General features: G+C 49.2%; 9 protein-coding genes across 9 annotated transcripts; 5 read left to right on the plus strand and 4 right to left on the minus strand.

The window, feature by feature from the left end:
• Window positions 1-1,177: 1,177 nt before the first annotated feature.
• On the minus strand, window positions 1,178-1,643 carry N7533_013439 (uncharacterized protein; the record flags this gene model as incomplete). Its single annotated transcript, XM_057110089.1, has 2 exons — window positions 1,178-1,255; window positions 1,341-1,643. The coding sequence occupies 2 exons, from the start codon at window positions 1,641-1,643 to the stop codon at window positions 1,178-1,180; spliced, it is 381 nt and encodes a 126-aa protein (XP_056952791.1).
• Window positions 1,644-2,571: 928 nt separating this feature from the next.
• Window positions 2,572-3,249, plus strand: N7533_013440 (uncharacterized protein; the record flags this gene model as incomplete). The annotated part of the gene is made up of 1 exon (XM_057110090.1): window positions 2,572-3,249. The coding sequence occupies one exon, from the start codon at window positions 2,572-2,574 to the stop codon at window positions 3,247-3,249; it is 678 nt and encodes a 225-aa protein (XP_056952792.1).
• Window positions 3,250-4,830: 1,581 nt separating this feature from the next.
• Window positions 4,831-5,127, plus strand: N7533_013441 (uncharacterized protein; the record flags this gene model as incomplete). Its single annotated transcript, XM_057110091.1, has 2 exons — window positions 4,831-4,900; window positions 4,973-5,127. The coding sequence occupies 2 exons, from the start codon at window positions 4,831-4,833 to the stop codon at window positions 5,125-5,127; spliced, it is 225 nt and encodes a 74-aa protein (XP_056952793.1).
• A 59-nt stretch (window positions 5,128-5,186) lies between these two features.
• On the plus strand, window positions 5,187-6,156 carry N7533_013442 (uncharacterized protein; the record flags this gene model as incomplete). The annotated part of the gene is made up of 4 exons (XM_057110092.1): window positions 5,187-5,451; window positions 5,500-5,663; window positions 5,733-5,822; window positions 6,052-6,156. 4 exons carry the CDS (start codon window positions 5,187-5,189, stop codon window positions 6,154-6,156), a joined length of 624 nt encoding a protein of 207 aa, XP_056952794.1.
• Window positions 6,157-8,590: 2,434 nt separating this feature from the next.
• N7533_013443 (fatty acid desaturase) lies at window positions 8,591-10,331 on the plus strand (the record flags this gene model as incomplete). Its single annotated transcript, XM_057110093.1, has 2 exons — window positions 8,591-8,793; window positions 8,852-10,331. The coding sequence occupies 2 exons, from the start codon at window positions 8,591-8,593 to the stop codon at window positions 10,329-10,331; spliced, it is 1,683 nt and encodes a 560-aa protein (XP_056952795.1).
• Window positions 10,332-11,487: 1,156 nt separating this feature from the next.
• On the minus strand, window positions 11,488-13,110 carry N7533_013444 (malate synthase; the record flags this gene model as incomplete). The annotated part of the gene is made up of 1 exon (XM_057110094.1): window positions 11,488-13,110. One exon carries the CDS (start codon window positions 13,108-13,110, stop codon window positions 11,488-11,490), a length of 1,623 nt encoding a protein of 540 aa, XP_056952796.1.
• A 1,467-nt stretch (window positions 13,111-14,577) lies between these two features.
• On the minus strand, window positions 14,578-16,219 carry N7533_013445 (glutamine synthetase family protein; the record flags this gene model as incomplete). The annotated part of the gene is made up of 4 exons (XM_057110095.1): window positions 14,578-15,271; window positions 15,340-15,392; window positions 15,476-15,732; window positions 15,796-16,219. 4 exons carry the CDS (start codon window positions 16,217-16,219, stop codon window positions 14,578-14,580), a joined length of 1,428 nt encoding a protein of 475 aa, XP_056952797.1.
• A 614-nt stretch (window positions 16,220-16,833) lies between these two features.
• On the plus strand, window positions 16,834-17,899 carry N7533_013446 (putative short-chain dehydrogenase/reductase family protein; the record flags this gene model as incomplete). Its single annotated transcript, XM_057110096.1, has 4 exons — window positions 16,834-16,886; window positions 16,989-17,528; window positions 17,592-17,775; window positions 17,846-17,899. 4 exons carry the CDS (start codon window positions 16,834-16,836, stop codon window positions 17,897-17,899), a joined length of 831 nt encoding a protein of 276 aa, XP_056952798.1.
• Window positions 17,900-18,029: 130 nt separating this feature from the next.
• Window positions 18,030-19,689, minus strand: N7533_013447 (uncharacterized protein; the record flags this gene model as incomplete). Its single annotated transcript, XM_057110097.1, has 3 exons — window positions 18,030-18,572; window positions 18,650-19,378; window positions 19,465-19,689. The coding sequence occupies 3 exons, from the start codon at window positions 19,687-19,689 to the stop codon at window positions 18,030-18,032; spliced, it is 1,497 nt and encodes a 498-aa protein (XP_056952799.1).
• Between the last annotated feature and the right edge of the window lie 451 nt (window positions 19,690-20,140).

Consider the following 20,140-nt stretch of genomic DNA (forward strand, 5'->3'; position numbering starts at 1 on the left):
TGCGCTGTGTTAAACGGAATTGTATGGGTCTGGTGAAAATAGGAAGTGCAGAACTTAAAAAATGATGAAATTTCGTCGTTCGCAAATCTAGAATCTGGGTTCTATGTACCTTTGTATCTATACTTGAACGGATTGTTAACGCCACGAAAATAACAAGGAGCTATACAACTATAGTGACGACTACTACTCTGACAATCTTGAATATTGTTGGAAGATGAATCATGACTACGTCGTCATCGTGACACAATTTCGATGTTCACGGAATGAGGAGAGATTCCGCCAATCAGGAAATTTGCGGGGAACTCCTGGGGAACCGTGGGAACTTCCTTGATTTACCGAGCCCCATCCGAACATTAGATAATAAATGCTCGGATTATAGCAAAGTGACTAACGGGATTTTGACTATCCTAGATGCTTAAGTTTAATCGGGGTAAGTGTTATTTTCACAGTCCCTGGCTGAATTTCGTAAAGTTCGTGGCTCGTGGCTCAAGCATGTACAACATGAGCCATTTAATTATCGCGGTTTTTATTTCAAAAAATATACTATGTAGCACCAACTTGAATTGAGATACCTTAGTCTTCTGCATATTGAACTTGAATTTGTCGGCAACATTTCATCCCATAATTGACTCGGCCAGTCAAGTCAGACCACCAATCAACATTATCTGAGCCCCAACGATCGGGGTTTTGCGAGAGTATCCATGTCGGAAATAACGAGCGACAGCGACCTTCTGTGATACCCGGAGTGCCTGAAAGAGCTTGTCCAAAGCAAGGGAGGGTTAAAATTTTCTGCAAGCTCATTCTTAGTCGAGATGCACGTTTTCGATGTGTATCGACGTATAGATAAGCCGTGGCCATATGGTTTTCGTCCCTCGGGGCGATCTTCAAGTCATTAGCCGCGCTGATCGCAATATGCGTAACCAATAACAGAAAGGCCATATATTCGGCAGTAATGAATGCAAATTCGTCGCAAAATGAAGAAACGTTCCGTGGTGGGAAGCAGCCACAGGGTTCTTCGTGGTCTCCTTGACAGGAAATTAGCAAACCCGGATGGTCGTCTTCCAGCCATTTTAGGCGCCAAGAAACTAATCTATCAAATATAATTTGACATCTTCGCGAAATATCTGGCTTATTGCCGTCTTTTCTTGAGTTGATAATTGTTATCTCGGTAGCGATGTCATATAAGCGATCGCGCGAGGATTTCTCCATTCTCGCCCAGGGAATTTCTATCCAGTCGCGTTGCGCGAGGAACGATCTGCTTTTTGTAGAAAATGCAAATAACATCTATATAATCTGTCAGATATCGCTGTGCACTTTCTCATGATGATGTTCGCACCTACCGCCATTTCCCGAAGCTTTATGAACGCTGCATGGAGGCCACCAGTTTGAAAAGCTGCAGGGCCTTGCCGCTGCATCAGAAACAATGCGCCTTTGAGATGGCCCTCCCATCCGTCGTATACCTGAGTGGGCTCTAGCTGGGCGGCTTCAAAAAGGGTGAAGATCAATGAAATAACAACCAAAAGGCCTTTCGATTCCGGACGTTTCTCTTGCAGAAGCCGTTGGAAGATCCTAAGGCCGTCATTATATGTGGTGAGACTGAAGATTCGATAGGTATCGCTTTGACCGCAGACCGATAATCGCATTGTTGCTAATGAAATCAGGGCTAGATCCAGGGCTTTGTGGTGAAGCGCCAGTCCCGACACATGGATAGACCAATCGGAAGTTGTTCGTGCATATCCTTCTTGAAAGTTCGACCATAGAGTAATGAAGTGATTTTGAAAATCCCCAGGCGAAAGGTCGAGAAGGTGAGGAGAAAGTACGGAGATTTCTTCGCTACTCTGCGGACCAAGTTTGTGTTTTGATTCACTTTTGCTGGTTAACGCTTTCCGGGCTGACAGGGTGGCTTTTGTTATCAGGGGCTTCATGGGCGTATTGATGCTTCCCGTGTCGAGGTTGATGAATACGCCCTTGACATGAGATTCATATCCTTCACATTGGCGCCCTGAATTATAACAAGCTTTGCATTTCGGTCGAGTCTTATCACACTGTCCACATTATTTAGTGCCAAGCTAGTTTTTCCTGGGAAAGCAGAGACCCACAGCTTTCTTTCGTAAACGACAAGTACGGCAAGGCCGAGACACAATCATTATGAGGAGGTGAATTATGATTTAGATATGACGTGTGCTCTATAATTGTAGTCTCATTTCCGAGAGATGGTTGTAGAAAGAAGGACACCACGAGGCTGACGAGTGTTTAACGAGCCTGAGGCAATATTGTCCATCTCACTAACCGCTTACGGTATACCGGACCGCCGGCAATGACAAACCACATTTGATTGGCTTGTAAGTCTCGGTAAGCAGCCATCTAGATGTGCAAGTGGAAGGAATAATAAAGTGGCTTGATGCACGCTGAAGAAAAAAACAGATCTGCTGAGAGTGTAGGATAGGTATAAATTGGAGCTTCCATCCGAAAGATAAAGGTTTCTGAGTACCCAACCTTGAAACCACTGGCAACCAATCTAGATACCACCTGCGCACCAGATCAACTTGAATTTGAGCAAAAGTCTTGAACATGACAACCACACACGAAACTCGTGTTTTTGCCGGCGTCACTCTTATTGATACTCCGGTGGTACGGGAAGCATTGGAATTCGCCCGAGCCCATCATGATCCAATGTCATTTCACCATGTCTATCGGTCTTGGATCTTTGGCGCTTTGATTGCTTCGAAAATACCAGCATACGAGAGCGTAGACCTCGAAGTCCACGCTGTGTCAGCTATCCTTCATGATCTGGCATGGGATTATGATAGTGTCTTCGCAACCAAAGACAAGCGTTTCGAGGTCGATAGTGCAAACGCCGCCCGCGAATATCTGAAGCGCGAAGCGCCCGGATTCAACCAGCGACAGCTGCAGATGGTCTGGGACAGCATTGCACTGCATACCACCTCCAGTATTGCGCAGCATAAGGAGATGGAAGTTGCTCTCTGTCATATGGGAATCACTGCAGATTTCCTGGGTTCCGGTCTTCCCGGTGGTCTGATCACGAAAGAGGAACATAGTGCCGTTGTCAAAGAGCTGCCACTTCTCGAATTCAAGGACTCCGTGATAAAGCTTCTTTGCGCATTGTGCAAACACAAGCCCGAGACGACATATGATAACTTTGTGCGGGACTTTGGAGAGCGTTTTGTGGATGGGTATTCGAGGGAGTCAAAGACTTTTGTTGATATCTTGATGGTACCGCTGGATTGAATTGATTAGTCTCGTCTGACAGTCGTCTCTAACAATGTTATGGTTTAACTAGATAGTCAAGTCTTCCAACTCAACTCAAATCCCTACACTGATTGAATTTCCCGCGTATTGAATTCCTGGAAGAAGGACCCTACTGCCTGCATGATACCAATATCATAAGCAATCCTCGATAAAGCCGATCTCGCGATTACTTTGTGCACATCCTGGAAGTGCGTGCGCTTAAAATACACCTCAAGGGCCACAGTAGCCTAAGTGTATCTGCCCGGGACGGAATGATCGCCCAGTGCTCTGGTGGCAAGAGATAAGGCAGTCTGGCAACTATCTGGCTGATAGAAAATTGTGATTCTTCCTCGCAGATCCGCTGTATCTCAGCTAGTCGTGTAACTGTTTCGTTGGAAATATCAGGCGGGCTGGATGTTAAAATGGTGAGGTCCAGGATTATCGTTTCCGTGCGAAGCATACCGGCATCGAGGTGATTTTGAATGCCCAGAAGCGGGAAGATCTTCCGTTCTTTTGCTGTGGGAACTGTTGTTTTTCCCCGGGAATGAAATTCGATAAGAGCTTCTGAGGCCCTTTGCAGCGACGTCTTAGTTCAATAGTAGGAGTCAAATGCTTTCCTCCAATACGTCAACCTTTTCCTCTATAGCATATGTCCTTTCAAAAAGAGATTTTGCGTCCTTGCAAACACGTGAGGCCTCTTCGCCATAGTAGAACGATTTTAAGTATATAAAGTCTTTCGCGTCAAGTTCTGGTTGAACAATTCGTAGCCACTCTTCTGCCTCCGGGGGTGGTCCTGTATCTGTTTGGAAGGACTGCATTTGCTGTCAAAAAATTCAAAGTTAGTTCATGTTCTGCCACAGTCTCTGTTTAACGTGTAATTGTATGCGAGTTGGAAAAGTTGACGACCTATCTTGGTCCTGAACTGCGTCCGACCGCGGGTACGTCAAAGAGCGGTTAAAGCTCTGTTGTGAATATCCCAGTTAACTAGTCCATCGGAACTGCTGGGAGTCCCTAGGATCAACTTCAAGCAAGTTTCCTTTTTCCTTCCTATCGAAAGAACTTGCCTTTTTTTCTTTCTTGTGCTTATTCGAAATTTTGTTGATCTACGATCTACAATAACCAGCAGCGTGGAAGGCAGATATCTGCTAACCTGATCTAGAATTCCGATTCGAGGCTATGCCCTCTTCCGTAGTGATCTACATCTACCCAATTCGCAGCAAGCATTTCTTCATTTTTGAATTCTATCTTATCCATTTTTCTTCAATTGAAAGCCCGTATTTTTTTCAGCTGAACTGTGCCTGTGGTGCAGAGTAGTGATATTCAATCTTAAAAATGCTTCCCTGTAAATCACTGATCCTTAAACCCCGATCGGAAAGGTTTAAAAGCGCATCATGCCCAGGTACCCTAATATTATGTATTAGTATTTTCTTGATATCTTCTAGTTCAATATCCGGTGGCGTCCGAGTCCCTGCCCAGACCTTTGAAAATATACCTAGGTAGGTCTGGAAATCTTCCTGAAAATTTCTATATTTGCCTGGTTGGTCGATCCGCTGGGAATACCTACTAGGTATCTTCATCATAATGGGTATCTTTAGCAGCCATGGCAGTATCATTAACCATACATGTCCGACGCCTGCTGCATTTGCCATAGGTAAGCCCCGAGTGTCCAGCTGGTTTCCGGCTTTTCCATACCACAAAGACTAAGTCAGCATATCCAATATAGAGGCATCTGAGCCATCTATCGGGAATAGTATCTACTTCTACCATCTCAACATGATCATATCGGGCGCTTGCACAGCATTAGTAGTTCTCATCATGTTCAGCCCAATGTTCTGGCATCCAATTCACCTGAGCAAGCCTAGGGAACTAATAAAGTAAGAACAAATTTCTTTCCTAGGCACCTTTACCTTCGAACTAAATGAACGACCTCTGATGACATGACTAGAATCACGAAAATCTGCATTCTCCTCCCGCTATGCACAATCACATCATTCCTCTCCGTTTGTTTCCCACATGCTTATACATCCTTAAAACCCTGGCTCGACGTCTTCCAGGCAGTCGCGCTAGGCTCCTTCTTTCTACTTTTGTGTGAATTGATTTCAAAAGACTCAGATACGGAGACAGATATCTTCTTCACGGCCTTTGAAGTCCCGCAAAACAAAGGAAAGTCGCATTTGACCGGACTAAAATGGTTTCGCGTATGTATTCATTCCCAGTAAATCAACACCATTTGCTCCACACACCTTCAAGTTCCATACACGGCGCTCACACCTGCCTCCCTCTGTCAGAACCAATGGATTCCTATCTTCCAATATCCAGTCATCGCCTTCGGCGTCGCAATTGCAACAGATGTCACCCAAGCAGTGGAAATCTATTGCTTAGGGAGCAACGAACCATATTTTGCGCATCTTTGGGTGCGATGAAAGCATTCTCATTCCCTCCACAGATTTCTTCCTTGCTAATCACGGTACGGTTTCTCAAAGTTGGCGATCATCTCCATTATTTCCGTCGCATTCGCTGTGATGTCTGTGCTTAACTTCTACCGAGGACTGACGGGATTCAGCCAAGCATGGGTCAAAAAGTAACGTGACTTTCGACCCACATTTGGCCGAGGACTGAGCCAATGTCCAAGTAGACACAGTCCGCTTAGTAAACTTTTAGCTTTCAAGCTCATTGTTGGACTGTCTTTTCTAGAAAGCTCAAGTCACGACAAGCCCATCCGTCTCTCTCTTACCCGAGCAAAAAAGCCTGACAAGCAAACCGATTCAAACTAAACTAACTCCCACCCCGCCTCCGATTTAGATAATATTCGCAATCCTCCGCACAACAGATACCCTCACCCCAACCACCAAACTAAGCTACGCGGACGTGACTATCGGAATACCATATCTAATAGTCTGCCTCTAAATGGTTTCATTTGCCCTCTTCTTCCCATACGCGTATAGCATCTCGCCCTATCTCCGCACCAGCTCTTATCATTCTTATCAAGGTAGAATTTTAGGCACCAGTGCCTGGGTTGGACTATTCAACCCGATGGAGATACCGCACGCTATTACATTCGCTTCTAGGATAGTGGCTGAGTCGAGGGAGGGCGGTGCTACAGAACGCGTGGGTGAGTATTCGCAGGTTGAATTGCAATCGAATTCTATTATGAGTGCGAACTCTAGGCTCGGAGACACTGAGTGCTACGCGCGTCAGGATGATGGGAGAAATCCCTCACTTTATGTTTCTCCTGCTGAGTCTCATGCACGTGGCCCAGTGCATGGGTTTCAGGGGGCCTATGTGCCGCTTTTAGATAAGGATGGTCATGGAATGTGCTGAGGTGTGCTAGGTATGCTGATCATTGTATTTTGTCGTGGATCTCCGAGTCGGGAGGGTCTTTTGATCACCGTTCGTCAAATGCTCGCTTAGTGCAAAACGGGCCGATGATATGTGCTTGAATACTCCGTAAAAAGCCAACTGGTGCCTTCTGAAACCCACACAGAAATCTAAGCAATAATTGCTTCTATCGTTATATTTTTTGGGTCTTCTGATTTTTCTGCTATTGAATCGGGCAAACAAGTTGTTGTGGCCACGGGGCCGATGTTCCAAATTGCACCAGACAAGTACATGAGGTGATACCATAGAAATTCGGTGGCATTGGCAGAAGAATGCGGTGGCTGTAGCTTTACCTCAATTTTATGGGCAATTACCACATAAACGAGGGAATAATCTTTCTCCGGGGGTTCTCAGGGGAGCTTACCCCCACTAATTGCCTTTGGTTACGGACAGCCACCGTCGACAACCTCATTTTTGCTTCCTTCTGTTCTCCAGTTTTCTTACCACGCAATTGTTGAGCGATTCATTCCAAGTTCCAGCAACACTTGGGAAATGGTCACCAAAATTAAACATGCTATAAATTCGCATCCATGGATTGAGATAGCAATTACGGAGTACAGAGTAGGGTATAGTGAAAATTGCCCAGGTGGCCTTTGTAACTACTCTGCCTAAATACGTACGAACCGATGGCAATATTACAAAATGGATACAAGCTGAGCCATACATTTAGCGACCCCTAAAAATGGAACGCATTCTATCTCATTCACGCGCACTGGCATGCGATGGGAATGAGACTGTCTCTTCTTTCCATCCACTCGCCAAGTAATACGAATACGACTACTGGAACTAGCGCCTCTCGATCCTATCCTCGCTACTAGTAGCGGCGCAATTCAGTGGGCTGCGCTACGGAATAAGTTTTTTTCTTTACTTGGACAAAGCCCATGGAACCCTCTATATCTGCGTCGCGGTCTGCCAAACAAGGCATCAGGGAGGAGGTCATTGTGTGGTTGACCAGGGACGCACCCAAAACCTAGCCCCAGAAAATCACCAGTGTGGGAGTTTCAATCCTCGGTTGGGGTATTACTGGAGTTGAACGTACATAGGAGAACTCCGCCGCCTAAATGTGGGGCAGTGGTGGCAACAACCTAGATAGAGACGCAGGATCGCGCATCTATTTGCCTCTTAGGGTCTCTCCGACGGTTCAGCGAGTACGAGTTAGTTTAAAGTGGACCCTTCACTCTTTGTACCAAAGATATTAAAGGCGAGTCCCGTGAATTTGCCAGGGGGAGTTCCACTTGTTTTATGCCTGCGGTCAATGTCCAATAACTATCAATACGAGGTACCCTCATGGTGGTCTTCGCAAGTAATTTCATTCTGCTGGAACTCTCATGACACCTGCCATTAGGAGCCACCTGGACACCTGGGCCACATGGCAAAACCGGGGCTAGTTTTGGCGATCGGGTACTTTTAATTTTAAAAAGGGGCAAAGTCTCAGAGTTTAAGCTTGATCTACCTCAGCAAATGAGGATTCACGGAATAGTAGACGCGTATAGGGTAGGCCCACTTCGCGTGCCATATTTATCTTGTCAACCCGCTACGGACGTATGGCCTCCCCACGCTGGGACCTCCCGAGCCCTGAAGGTCCATGGCCAAGAGGCGCCACTCCAGGGCTGGTGGCACGTTGCACACGCGTTTCCACCATTCCTTCTGTACCATACTACTCCCTCCACGGGGCTCTCCATGTCCACAGTTTCTGTCGCAACGATCCACTGCACCGCCCCCCCTTACGTTTCTATTAGGTTGTGAGAAATACGAAGTCGTCTTTGTCTGTGGGACTAGTATATTTTAGGTAGCAGAGTAAAAGTGGCCATTACTCCTCAGTTGGCTTTCAAAGTTTTTAATCTTCTCCTTATCATCTATTAGTACTTCAAGTTCTCAAAGCATTTGCCCCCAATATTTTGACCTGCAATCCTCTTCGACATTATCGGTCTTGGTACTTAACACACTTTTGCAATCATCAGAGATGAGCAACACGACTACCCGGGCGAAAGCCAGGGAAAATGTCCTTTCGAGACGACAGATTGAAGGCATGATTGCCGAAAACAAGCATATCATCATCCTCGATGGTAAAGTCCTGCAATTGGATTGTTGGATGAAATTTCACCCTGGTGGCCCATTAGCCATCAAGCACATGATAGGCAGAGATGCGACAGATGAAGTGAATGCGTAAGTATCTGATCTGCCTTATCAGTTGCCAACCACCGACTAACAAAAAGTCTTAAAGGCTACATTCACAGGAAGCACTTGCGCGGATGAGCAAATTCCAAATTGGTATCATCGAGGGAAGGTGGACTAACTTCCTTCCTCCCATTCAAGGCGGCACTTTCCGTCTATATAGTGGATATGAGGAAGAAGTGTCATCTTCGAGTTCAGTCTCTGAGCTCTCGAGTGAAGAGTCTTCGGCACCGCCATCGCCACTTTTTGAAGCAGCGGACGCCGGTTTAAGACGCAGGCGCTCGGCATCTACTATCTCATCAATAGCAAGCATCGCTCCCCCGACACAAGAAACGAAAGGAGGTTATACGATGGACGCCCGAACACAAGAAGAGATTCTGCTAGATACATCCAAATATCCTCCTATCACCGCCGAGCACCAAGAAAACATCACCCAAAAATACCGCGAGCTCAACGAGCGCATTCGTGCAGCTGGACTGTACAACTGCAATTATTTTGCCTACGCCGTCGAGATATCCCGATACAGTCTTCTTTTTGGCCTCTTCCTTTTCTTTTTAAACCGTTCTTGGTTTTGCCTGTCTGGTTTGTTCTTGGGATGCTTTTGGCATCAACTAGTCTTCTCCGCCCACGATGCTGGCCATATGGGTATCACTCACAACTTTCAAGTCGATACTACCATCGGAATGATTATTGCGAACCACCTGGGTGGACTTAGTCTCGGCTGGTGGAAGCGAAGTCATAATGTCCACCACATTATGACCAATGCTCCAGAACACGATCCCGACATTGAACTCATGCCATTTTTCGCTCTATCACATCGATTCTTCGGTAATCTGCGCAGCACATACTACGATCGAATCATGGAATATGATGCGGTATCCCGGACGGTTGTCAAATATCAACACTACCTTTATTACCCGATTCTTCTCTTCGGCCGTTTCAATCTTTATTTCTTGAGCTGGGAACATATCATTGTCGGCCGCGGCCCTCGACACGGTGCAGGCTGGTGGCACCGTTGGTTCGAGCTATCCGGACAAGTATTTTTCTGGACATGGTTCGGTTATGGAGTTGTCTATCTCAGCATTCCTTCCTGGTGGAGTCGAATTGCCTTCGTTTTGATTTCACACATGGTTACCGCACCGCTGCATGTGCAGATTACTCTCTCCCACTACGCAATGTCAACTGCCGATCTCGGTCCTCGCGAGTCATTCCCTCAGAAGATGCTTCGCACCACCATGGATGTGGACTGCCCACCTTGGCTGGACTTCTTCCATGGCGGTCTCCAATTCCAGGCCATCCACCATCTATACCCCCGCATCCCTCGCCACAATTTGCGCAAGACGCAACAATTTGTCAAGGAGTTTTGCGAGGATGTGAACATCCCTTATGCCGTCTTTACTTTCTTTGATGGCAACAAGGAAGTTATCGGTCGACTCGGGCATGTCGCCAAACAGGCAAGGATCTTGGAGGAGTGTCGCAAGGCGTGTGCGGAGCAGGGTGTCTTTTCAGACCACCACCATTCGCACTGAAGATGCTTGCGTGATCTAAGTTAGTCTCATAGGTTGGAGTTCAAATTTTATTTTCCCGATCCAGTGGCGGTCTTTATACTCTCCACCAGTACTCCGTATATTCGTGGTAATACTGTAAATCGTATTGGAGACCTCGGGAACTGTCCAATTTAGAAGAGAAGAGAGCATCGCTCGGATAAGTCCAACTAGTAACCACTAGCAGTTCATTATGTGAAAAGAGATAAATTTGGACCAGATACCATGAATATTCGATTGTCTTGGAGCCCAGGTCAATCATTCTCAGGGGGGTTACAGACCATGTCATTAAATTCGCCACAGTGACTAGTTGAGAAACTGATGCCTCAGGCATAATTGATGCACATTCATGCCTTACTGCCTTGCCCTTATTACGTAGATATCTTGAGACATTCGCCTGTGTCTGGATAGTATAAAGTAAAAGCGATAATATATTCAACATCTTCAAGTATGCGTGTTGGCTACGCTCAATTCCCTTGTTGACTTTCTGTTTGCTCTTACTAGGTCATGCGAACCAGGAGTACCACTAGTAATTGTGAATGCTCAATCGACCCATCCATCTATCTAATAAATATAATCCGAGTCGCGTCTTGCTTGCCTGGTCATTCATTTTTCCATGTCTGTACCAACTAAGTAATACTAGTAGTAGTAGTTTCTCTTGGTATAGTCACTAGTACTAGCTACAATGATCGTACATCAACAACTTGAAGAAGTACTTGTGAGAACCAACATCGCAAAATATAGTCGTAGACAGATTTCGCGGCCTTGTTTAGTTACGCTATTCATGGCCAAGCTTGAACTAATGGGATGATCCCATTGGAATGCACGGTCAATTGAATCGGTTAAGCTTTTGACCTCGGCCCAACTCAATTCAAATGCATGACGTCATTCTGATTTTGCGGGGACCATCGGAGCTGGGGGAATCTGCAGAATGCATTCTACAGATGTCTACGGTGTGTTACGATGAGAGTAAGAGCGAGCAATAAAAGACTGAGGAACTTGAATAAATATATTGTTATACAACGATGCTAAAGTATAAACAGTCCACAAGGCAGAGGTTTCGTTTCAAAAGGGAAAAACAACAAAAAAGGAAAGGGTATTCATGATCATCACACGGAGCATCCGCTAGTTAACTACCAGCTTAGAGCTTAGCAGCCTGTCCAGCAGAGGAAATCTCGTTGTACAGGAGACTGGTCAGGAAATCAGCGTAATCCTCACCAGTAACCTGGCCAGCGAAATAGCGCGCCGCAAGCTGGTACTTGTTGCCCTTAGGACCCTTCGCGGCCAGAGCATCAGCCTGCTCCTGGAGCAGACGGAGAGAGTAGGCCTTGTCGACCTTCTTGCCCTCGGCAGTAGATACGTTGTGACGAACCCACTGCCAAAGCTGAGAGCGGGAGACCTCGGCGGTGGCAGCGTCCTCCATCAGGAAGTTAATAGGGACACAGCCGACACCTCGGAGCCAGCCCTCCATGTAGCTCAGGCCAATGTTCAGGTTCTTGCGGATACCATCCTCAGTGATCTTACCGGGGACGTTGGTGTTGAGCAGGTCGTTGGCGGTGATGTGGACCTCCTCGCGACGGACGAAGAGTTGGTTGGGAGTGGGCATGTGCTTGTTGAAGACGTCCGAGGCAATGGATGCGAGAGCCGGGTGGGCGACCCAGGTTCCGTCGTGACCGGCGCGAACCTCGCGGAGCTTATCGGCGCGAACAGACTCCATGGCCTTGTCGTTGGCGGCCGGGTCGTTCTTGATGGGGATTTGAGCAGCCATGCCACCCATAGCGTGGACACCGCGGCGATGGCAGGTCTTGACGAGCAGTTTTACGTAGGCGTCCATGAAGGGGACGGTCATTGTGACATCGGAACGATCGGGGAGGACGAAGTTGGGGTGGTTGCGGAACTTCTTAATGAAGGAGAAGATGTAATCCCAGCGGCCGCAGTTCAGGCCGGAGGAGTGGTCGCGGAGCTCGTAGATGATCTCGTCCATCTCGAAGGCAGCGGTGATGGTCTCGATCAGGACAGTTCCACGGATGGTACCGCGGGGCAGACCGACGTAGTCCTGGGCCAGGTTGAAGGCGTCGTTCCAGAGGCGGGCCTCGAGGTGAGACTCCATCTTGGGGAGGTAGAAGTATGGGCCAGCGCCGCGGGCGACGAGCTCCTTGGCGTTGTGGAAGAAGTAAAGACCGAAGTCGAAGAGAGAGCCGGACATGGCCTCACCGTCAACAGTGAAGTGCTTCTCCTCCAGGTGCCAGCCACGAGCACGGGCGATGAGGGTAGGCAGAGTGCGATCGGTGCGGAGCTTGTAGTCCTTGCCGCCTTGCTTGAAGTCGACCTGGCGGCGAATGGCATCGTACAGATTGACCTGGCCGTTGATCATGTTCTCCCAGGTAGGGGCAGAGGAGTCCTCGAAATCGGCCATGTAGGTCCAGACATCGGAGTTGAGAGCGTTGATGACCATCTTGCGGTCGGTAGGACCGGTGATCTCGACGCGGCGGTCAACTAGGCCAGGAGCCGGGGGAGCACCCTTCCAGGCGTCATTCTCACGGATGTGCTTAGTCTCGGGGAGGAAGTCGAGAAGCTGGCCATTATCGAGGGCAGCCTGGCGATCGATACGGCGTTGGAGGAGAGCCTTGCGGGTAGGGTTGAAGGTGCGGTGGAGGATGGCGAGGAAGGCACAGGCGTCCTTGGTGAGAATCTTGCGGGCATCGTTGGGGATGCTGCCGAGGATGGTAACACCCTGAAGGTGAGCGTCGGCGGATTGAGCCATGGTGGTGTGGTGTGAGAGAGGTTGGGAGGTTGAAGTAGTAGTAGAGGGTACTAGTAGTTAGAGGTGGGATGGATATAAAATGGGTGTAGATCTTATAGGACCATCCAACACAACACAAACTTAGTCGATGATGAAGGGAATTTGAAATGAGAAGATCTCATTTAAGTACGAAGTAGTAGTATATATATACTCGATCATACCGAATAACTCTCTGACTCTGAGAGTAACCATTCATCCGAGGAGTCTACGTCAGGATCCGTGAGCCGCGGTTATTTGGCCGGACCAATCAGAGAGCTTCACTTCAGAAGGGCTTAGCCGGCCGATCGAGTAATTGCCGGTCTTCGGATATTGAATTGACTGATATTGAGTGATATTGGGGAAGGTAGAGGGACTAGATAGTACCAAAGTATAGTCACATCCAATAGAATCGAGTAATTGTTACTCAATTCTGTGGTGATTATAATCCGTAAGGTGCAAACGCTTCCCCACACTTTGATATACACGTGACTTTTCCACGGATAAGCCAGTCGCAACCGCAACTTCCACCATTTTCACCGTTGAGTACTCCACAACTTCCATCCTTTCTACAATTCTCATCCAATCACATTGCATCCTCTCGGCCGACATCGCCACTTTCCCGTGAACCAGTCCAGCCTGTCCTATCCGCCTATCCCTCTCCCCCGATCTCCCTCTGCCCCGAAATGCTCGGGATGCGCCGTAGCCCGAACGGTCTTCCTCGGCGGATCCGCCGCCAGGGGGAGCTCTCTCGTCCGGGAATTCGGTGGTCCTTATAGATTTTCTTTTACGAATCGCATGGGGTCGAACGGGTGCTTGGGGATGACAGACACGCCGCATCGATCATCACCACCAACAGAGTTTCGCTTTACCCTTCCCTGGTCCTTCTCCTAATCCACCCGAGGTACCCTCAGTACCACTGGCGGAGGCGCTGGCCACAACGCCTCTGCTTTTCTCCCCGCATACCCGAGATCCAATCAACCGCGGCTCAGGGTTATTCCCTTGTTCTCTAGAGAGGTTGTGACAGGGCTGGATTCGGGACGCCGTGCGTGTCATGTCGGTGTTTATCGTCTGCTCTGGCCGAATTGTTCCGGCTTGTGATGAGTGCTCTTCCGCAAGTTGTACATGTGATGACATGTGATCTTATCGATGATCTACGCAGCTCTGACCATTGGCAAGCTATGGCAATCTACTGTATGTCAAGCTATGGCCAGTTCTAGGCGCATGTGTGGCTGGTCTGCAATGCACATCCGTCCTATGAGATCATGATGGATTATCTGCTGCGCCCAGCGCTTCGATTTTATACACTATAGAAATATGGAAAAAAAAAACTCAAACGGTCTCGATATATCGCCGCACCTCCCTGGATAACGAATCAGTCAGCTGCATGAACTTGAAACCACGGAGGAAAAAGATATACGGATCGGGGCTTATGCGCGGGGAAAAAAAAACTTACCAATCTGTAACAGCCTCCTCCCAAAGCCTAACCTCATGCTCCCTCGTTCCGCCAAAGTGATCCACAAACGAATCCCCGAAAACCTCCCGCGCCACACTATCAGGTCGCGTGAACGTCGCAATCGCATCCTTGAGATTCTTCGCCAATCGCACGCCCTGGTCACTGCTTCCGCCCATATCTTGCCCCTTCGACAGCGGTGGCACGGGGATCTCAAGCTTCTTCTCCACACCCCGCCAGCCCAGCGCCATAACAGCCGCAAGCACGAAGTGAGGGTTCGCGTCTGCGCCCGGGACGCGGACTTCAAACCGTGTGGCCTTTGCGCTGGCGGTAGGAGGCGCGATAATTCGGATTGAGGCGGCGCGGTGCTCGAGGCCCCAGGATACGGTCACCGGGGCCCAGAAGTTCTCGACAAGTCGCTTGTAGGAGTTGATCGTCGGCGCGAAGAGGGGCATGATATCTGGCAGGCCGACCAGCAGTCCTGCTAGGAAGTGACGACCGAGATCCGATAGGTTGGCGATATCTGGGTATTGTGGGGATGGATCGGGAGAGTCACGGATAAAGGCGTTGCTTCCGTCGCTATTGACGAGGGAAATGTGCATGTGTCCACTATTTCCGGGCAGGCCTTGACGAGGCTTCGCCATGAAGCAGGGTGTGATGCCGTGCTTGATGCCCTTGGCTTTGACGACATACCTGTGACGGGTGTTAGTGGGGGCTCTTCTCGTTCGCGCCTGTGTTCAGGGCCAGAGTTGGGGTCTCACTTGAATAGGGTGGCCTTGTCAGCCATCTCCTTTGCTTCGCCGAACTGTAGGGCCTTTGGAACTGGTCAGCCGGATGCAATTTCGCCGCAACTCCCGGATTTCATTCCGCGCATTACGCTGTGCGATCTCAACTTACGGCTTCGAACACACCCGGTCCGCTTTCTGTGTGCCATCCCTCGATATCGCAGCGGAACTCCTCACAGTCGTTGAATATACCGTAGTAATAATCCTGGTTATGAAGTGGCCGCGTAATTGAGTATCCAAACATACCCTCCGTTAAGGCGGGTAGTGAGTCGACTGGGTTATTCTGGAGGAAGGATGCAGTATGCGAGGCTGCCCGCTCAGGACTGGCATGGTCCCCCGGAGCACGGAACTGGTAGAATTCATACTCGGCTGTAAACTGTCAGTGGATAGAGCTCGTGAGGGAAAGTGGAGATAAGGAGTATGAGGTCATACCGCCAGCCATAGCTTTGTATCCCGCCGCCTCGGCCTTAGCAGCGACAGTCTTTAAGAGACCTCGCGGGCACGCGCATACTGGTTGGCGGGTATCTGGGTCCAGGAAACTGATCAGGAAGAAGGGGACATTATCTTCCCAAGGAATGCGACGGAAACTAGAGAGGTCGGGTACCGCGACGAGGTCCCTGTATCCATTCTCCTTGTTGCTGATCGTCAGCTCTTTGAAATATGTCTGGTCGTGCTGGTCCCAGCCAAAGATCACGGAGCAGAATCCGAAACCCTCAGTCGCAATGGAGAGGAATTTCTTCTTCTGCATGAGTTTGCCTCGTAGTTGACCGTCGACGTCTATGCCTGCTACCTTGACCATACGGTCATGTTGTAGTACGTCGGCAACGTTTTCGGGGGTCACCACTTCTGTTGACATTGTGTGTGTTTTGGTGGAGGGGTACGTGCAATTCACTGAAGCTGAAGCTGGACTCAAGCGACAGGAGGTCTGACTTAAGAGGCTCGGGATGTAAGAGAGAAGTTCCCAGTTCCCAGTTTCCTCGTTTCCAGTCAGCCCGAGAGTCAAGTGACGAAGGGGGTGCGCGCGGAGCTGGCGTTGCTTATCGCAAGCGCCCAGTCCGAATGCGGCTAGCAACCGCTGTTATCGGTGCTTATTAAGGGTTATCCGCCCTTATCAGCGCTTATCAGCGCGGTCTCGGACCGCGCTGGATCCACCCGTTACTGTTTTAGGACTAGCGCTAGCCAATCGACGCCGACGCCGTCGCATCGGTTAGCTTAGTCACGCGCTCCGAGCCCCGCGTATAGAGCTCCTTCAGAAGAACAGTTTCCAGCATTGTCAGTTCAACTATCTCGGTAAGTCTACTCAAGTGTGACAGTGCTTTAGTAGGAGTATCTGGACAGCTTAAAGCAAGCTTCTCCCCCGCCTTCACTCCGCATTGCTCACGATCGACCTTGCAGCGCTTATCAAGTGACCGCTAACACACCGTCGCACAGTGCCCCTCATCACCATCACATAATAAAACACCTTTTATCATGGCCCAAGGACGTCTTCAAGGCAAGAATGCCATTATCACCGGTGCTGCTGGGTAAGGATCCCTTTCTTCGTTCTGCTCCTTCCCTTCTCCATCGTCCCTGCTGCCGTCCCGGCTCCAAGTCCAGGTTCCGCCAGAATAACTAATAGCGTCCAGCGGCATCGGCCTCGAAACCACCATCCTCTTTGCCCAGCAAGGCGCCAACGTCCTTCTCGCTGATATCTCTGAGCCAGCTCTGGCCAAGGCCATTGCCCGCGTCAAGGAACTCGTTCCCACCGCTGGTCGTCTCGAGACCATCCGCTGTGATGTCTCCAAGGAAGCCGACGTGCAAGCCATGATCGAGTCACAGGATAGCTGGGGTGGAGTTGATGTCCTCTTCAACAATGCAGGAATTATGCACGCCGACGACGCTGATGCTGTGGACACTCCTGAGAAGATCTGGGACTTGACCCAGAACATTAATGTCAAGGGTGTTTGGTTCGGCTGCAAGCATGCTGTCCTTGCCCTTCGCCGTAACAACAAGACCAAGGGTAGCATTATCAACACAGCTAGCTTCGTTGCTGTTCTTGGTGCTGCCACTCCCCAGCTGGCATATACGGCTAGCAAGGGTGCTGTCCTGGCGCTGACCAGAGAGTTGGCCATCGTTCACGCTAGAGAGGGTATTCGCTTCAATTCCCTGTGCCCCGGTCCTCTTAAGTTAGTCCCCGATCCCACCTATCTTAAATCTTTCGCCTGGTGATACTGACGAATTTCCAACAGCACCCCGCTTCTCCAGGACTGGCTCGGTGATGACCACGCCAAGCGCTTCCGTCGTGAGGTTCACTTCCCCAGCGGTCGCTTCGGCGAGGCCATTGAGCAGGCCCATGCTGTTGTTTTCCTGGCTAGCGACGAGAGCAGCTTTGTCAACGGCACTGACTTCCTTGTCGATGGTGGTTTGAGCAAGGTATGTTTGTCCTTAGCGCGGGGGTGAGATTGGCGTTTACTTCGCTTCGTGCTAACTTCTTTCTTACTAGGCTTATGTTACCCCCGAAGGCCCCGCTCCTGTTGGTCCCAAGAATCAGGCTTAGTTTACGACTAGACCGGTCTAACGAGTCTCTTTTTTTTTAAATTGTTCATCCATTTTTAGATAGGTTATGAATTTATGTTTTTCGGGGATTGATTAAATATTGATTAATTATGTTTGTTCCCCTCATTACTTCATGATGCTACTTCAAAATCCTTCTTCAACTGCTCCTCAATATTATCCCAATGGCCCTTTACCTTGCAAGCCGACGTCCAATAATTTCCCTTCCGGTCCTTTCCAAAAACGAAGAAACCGTCCGCCGGTTTCACTGGGCCATGATTCTCTTGCACATACGAAGGCGTGCAAGGTAGTAGCTCGAACTCCCCCACCTCCTTGACAGCGGGTGAAAAGTCCAGATCGAACAATCCTGCTTTGGTCCAATTGGAGAACCCAATCTGGGCCATACCGCCATCACCGAGTACGACAACCGGCAGACCCATACCAGATTCGCGAACCATTGCATAGTATGCCTCGTGCTGTGCACGCGTGCCTTGCTCATTTATAGCACGTCGGACCTGTCTGGCAAGCCAACTGAGCGGCTTGGTGGTAACATCGCCTGCGCTAACGAGTACGTTTGCCCAGCCAAAGGCATTACCGACATAAGGGTGTTCGGCAGATGATGGGATGAGGTCACCCTCGAACGCTTTGCGAAGGGACATTGCAATCGACGCCCCGACCTGTTGGAAAAAACGTGTTCAGCAGCTACTACTCTCTGGGGTTTAGGTCAGCTCGAAGGGCCAGCGCGAGATCATACCGTTCGGTTGGAGTTCATTCCCATTTCAGCAACGACAGAACGCAAAATCCAGGCTGTCAGAACATCATTCTCCGTCAAAAATACCTTTGAAGGATCCTCGCCCTTCTCAATCGCCTCATCTCGAAGTTCTCCCAAAGCCTTCTCTAATTGTGGTGCCCAGTATGATTCCGGAACACAAACCATACGATTATCTTTGGCTCGGATCAACATGTCAACCCCATACCCCAGTCCCCACTTCAGCATCCCGGGGATCCCAACCTTGTTGTCTGCGAGAACATGTTTCTCAGTCGCGGGCTTTGTCCCATCCGCAAAAGAGTGGAATGGGTCCTTATTGAAATCGCACGGTGTCGGAATCTCATCTTCTCTGTTCCAAAGCATTGAGCTCCATCCTTCAACGACATACTGCAGACCTAGAGCGTCGAAGGCAACATGTTGCCATTGTAAGACTACAATGGTCTTGTCGGTGAAAGAATTCACGCGCAGTCCTAAGACAGGCAAATCGGTGTCGACGTAGTCGCTAATTCCCCCGGGTTTATACCCGGACTCCCATGCAAGACTTTCCAACTCGTCCGGATCACCCACGACTGCTGGACGGGTGCTGGGTTTCGGTATCTTGGAGGCTGCTGGGTGCTCGGCGGCAGGTATGCCATAATCAACGTGTGCGAAGGAGATTGCTGGTCTATCGGCCGTGAACTGGGTCGGAATGTGCCATTCGATTGCGCCAGAGGACTAGAACATTCAACGCGAGAAGTCAGTATACCTCAGTGCGACCCCTGTGTGAAATTGGAACAGGTGAGGATCGGAACAAGGCCTACATTTTTACTCAGACGACCACCCAATCTTTGCCATCCCTCCTTCTTTACCAATCCTTCGAGTGAGTCCCGCAGCTTCTGTGGAGAAAGCACGGCATCGAACACGAGGGACACGGCCATGTTGTTCCCCTGCACCAATAGACTGTTCTCAAAGAAGTGCAGTGGCACCACCCGATCCCCTGGCTTCGGTTCCTTTGTGGGCTTACGACCAAATAGAAATTCCATCATAATGTTGGTTGAGTCTGCCTGCACTGATGGTAGATCGATCGATTGTGTTTGCTCAGAGTACGAAGTTCAATGGCGGATTTCAAACGGCTTTTCGTTTCGGAAAACTTCTTGGTTTCTACTCCGTACTTTTGAGAGAAAAGGAAACAGAATAATTTCATTGTCAATACCTACGCTAAAAGGCGGACGTTTCAAATTTCAACCTAAGGGCACATGCGGAATACTACGAACTAGCAATAGAAGGGGCCGTCTATCCCCGAGGAGGCTGCGCTAACTAACAACCTGACTCGGTTGTCTCCCCTTTATTGGCTAATATCATGAGGGCACGAACAAGTGAACCCCACTTAGTCTACAAATTCTCAAGTTATACCGGCTGCATTATTTTGACAGGATGCGCTAACCTTCATCCGCTGTGAAGGATGCGCTAAGGGAACTCAAGACATTTCCCGACCCG

Source organism: Penicillium manginii (assembly GCF_028828005.1).
Source record: "Penicillium manginii strain IBT 31320 chromosome Unknown utg000011l:1.0-1395921.0:1.0-1396616.0, whole genome shotgun sequence".
NCBI classification, from domain to species: Eukaryota; Fungi; Ascomycota; class Eurotiomycetes; order Eurotiales; family Aspergillaceae; genus Penicillium; species Penicillium manginii.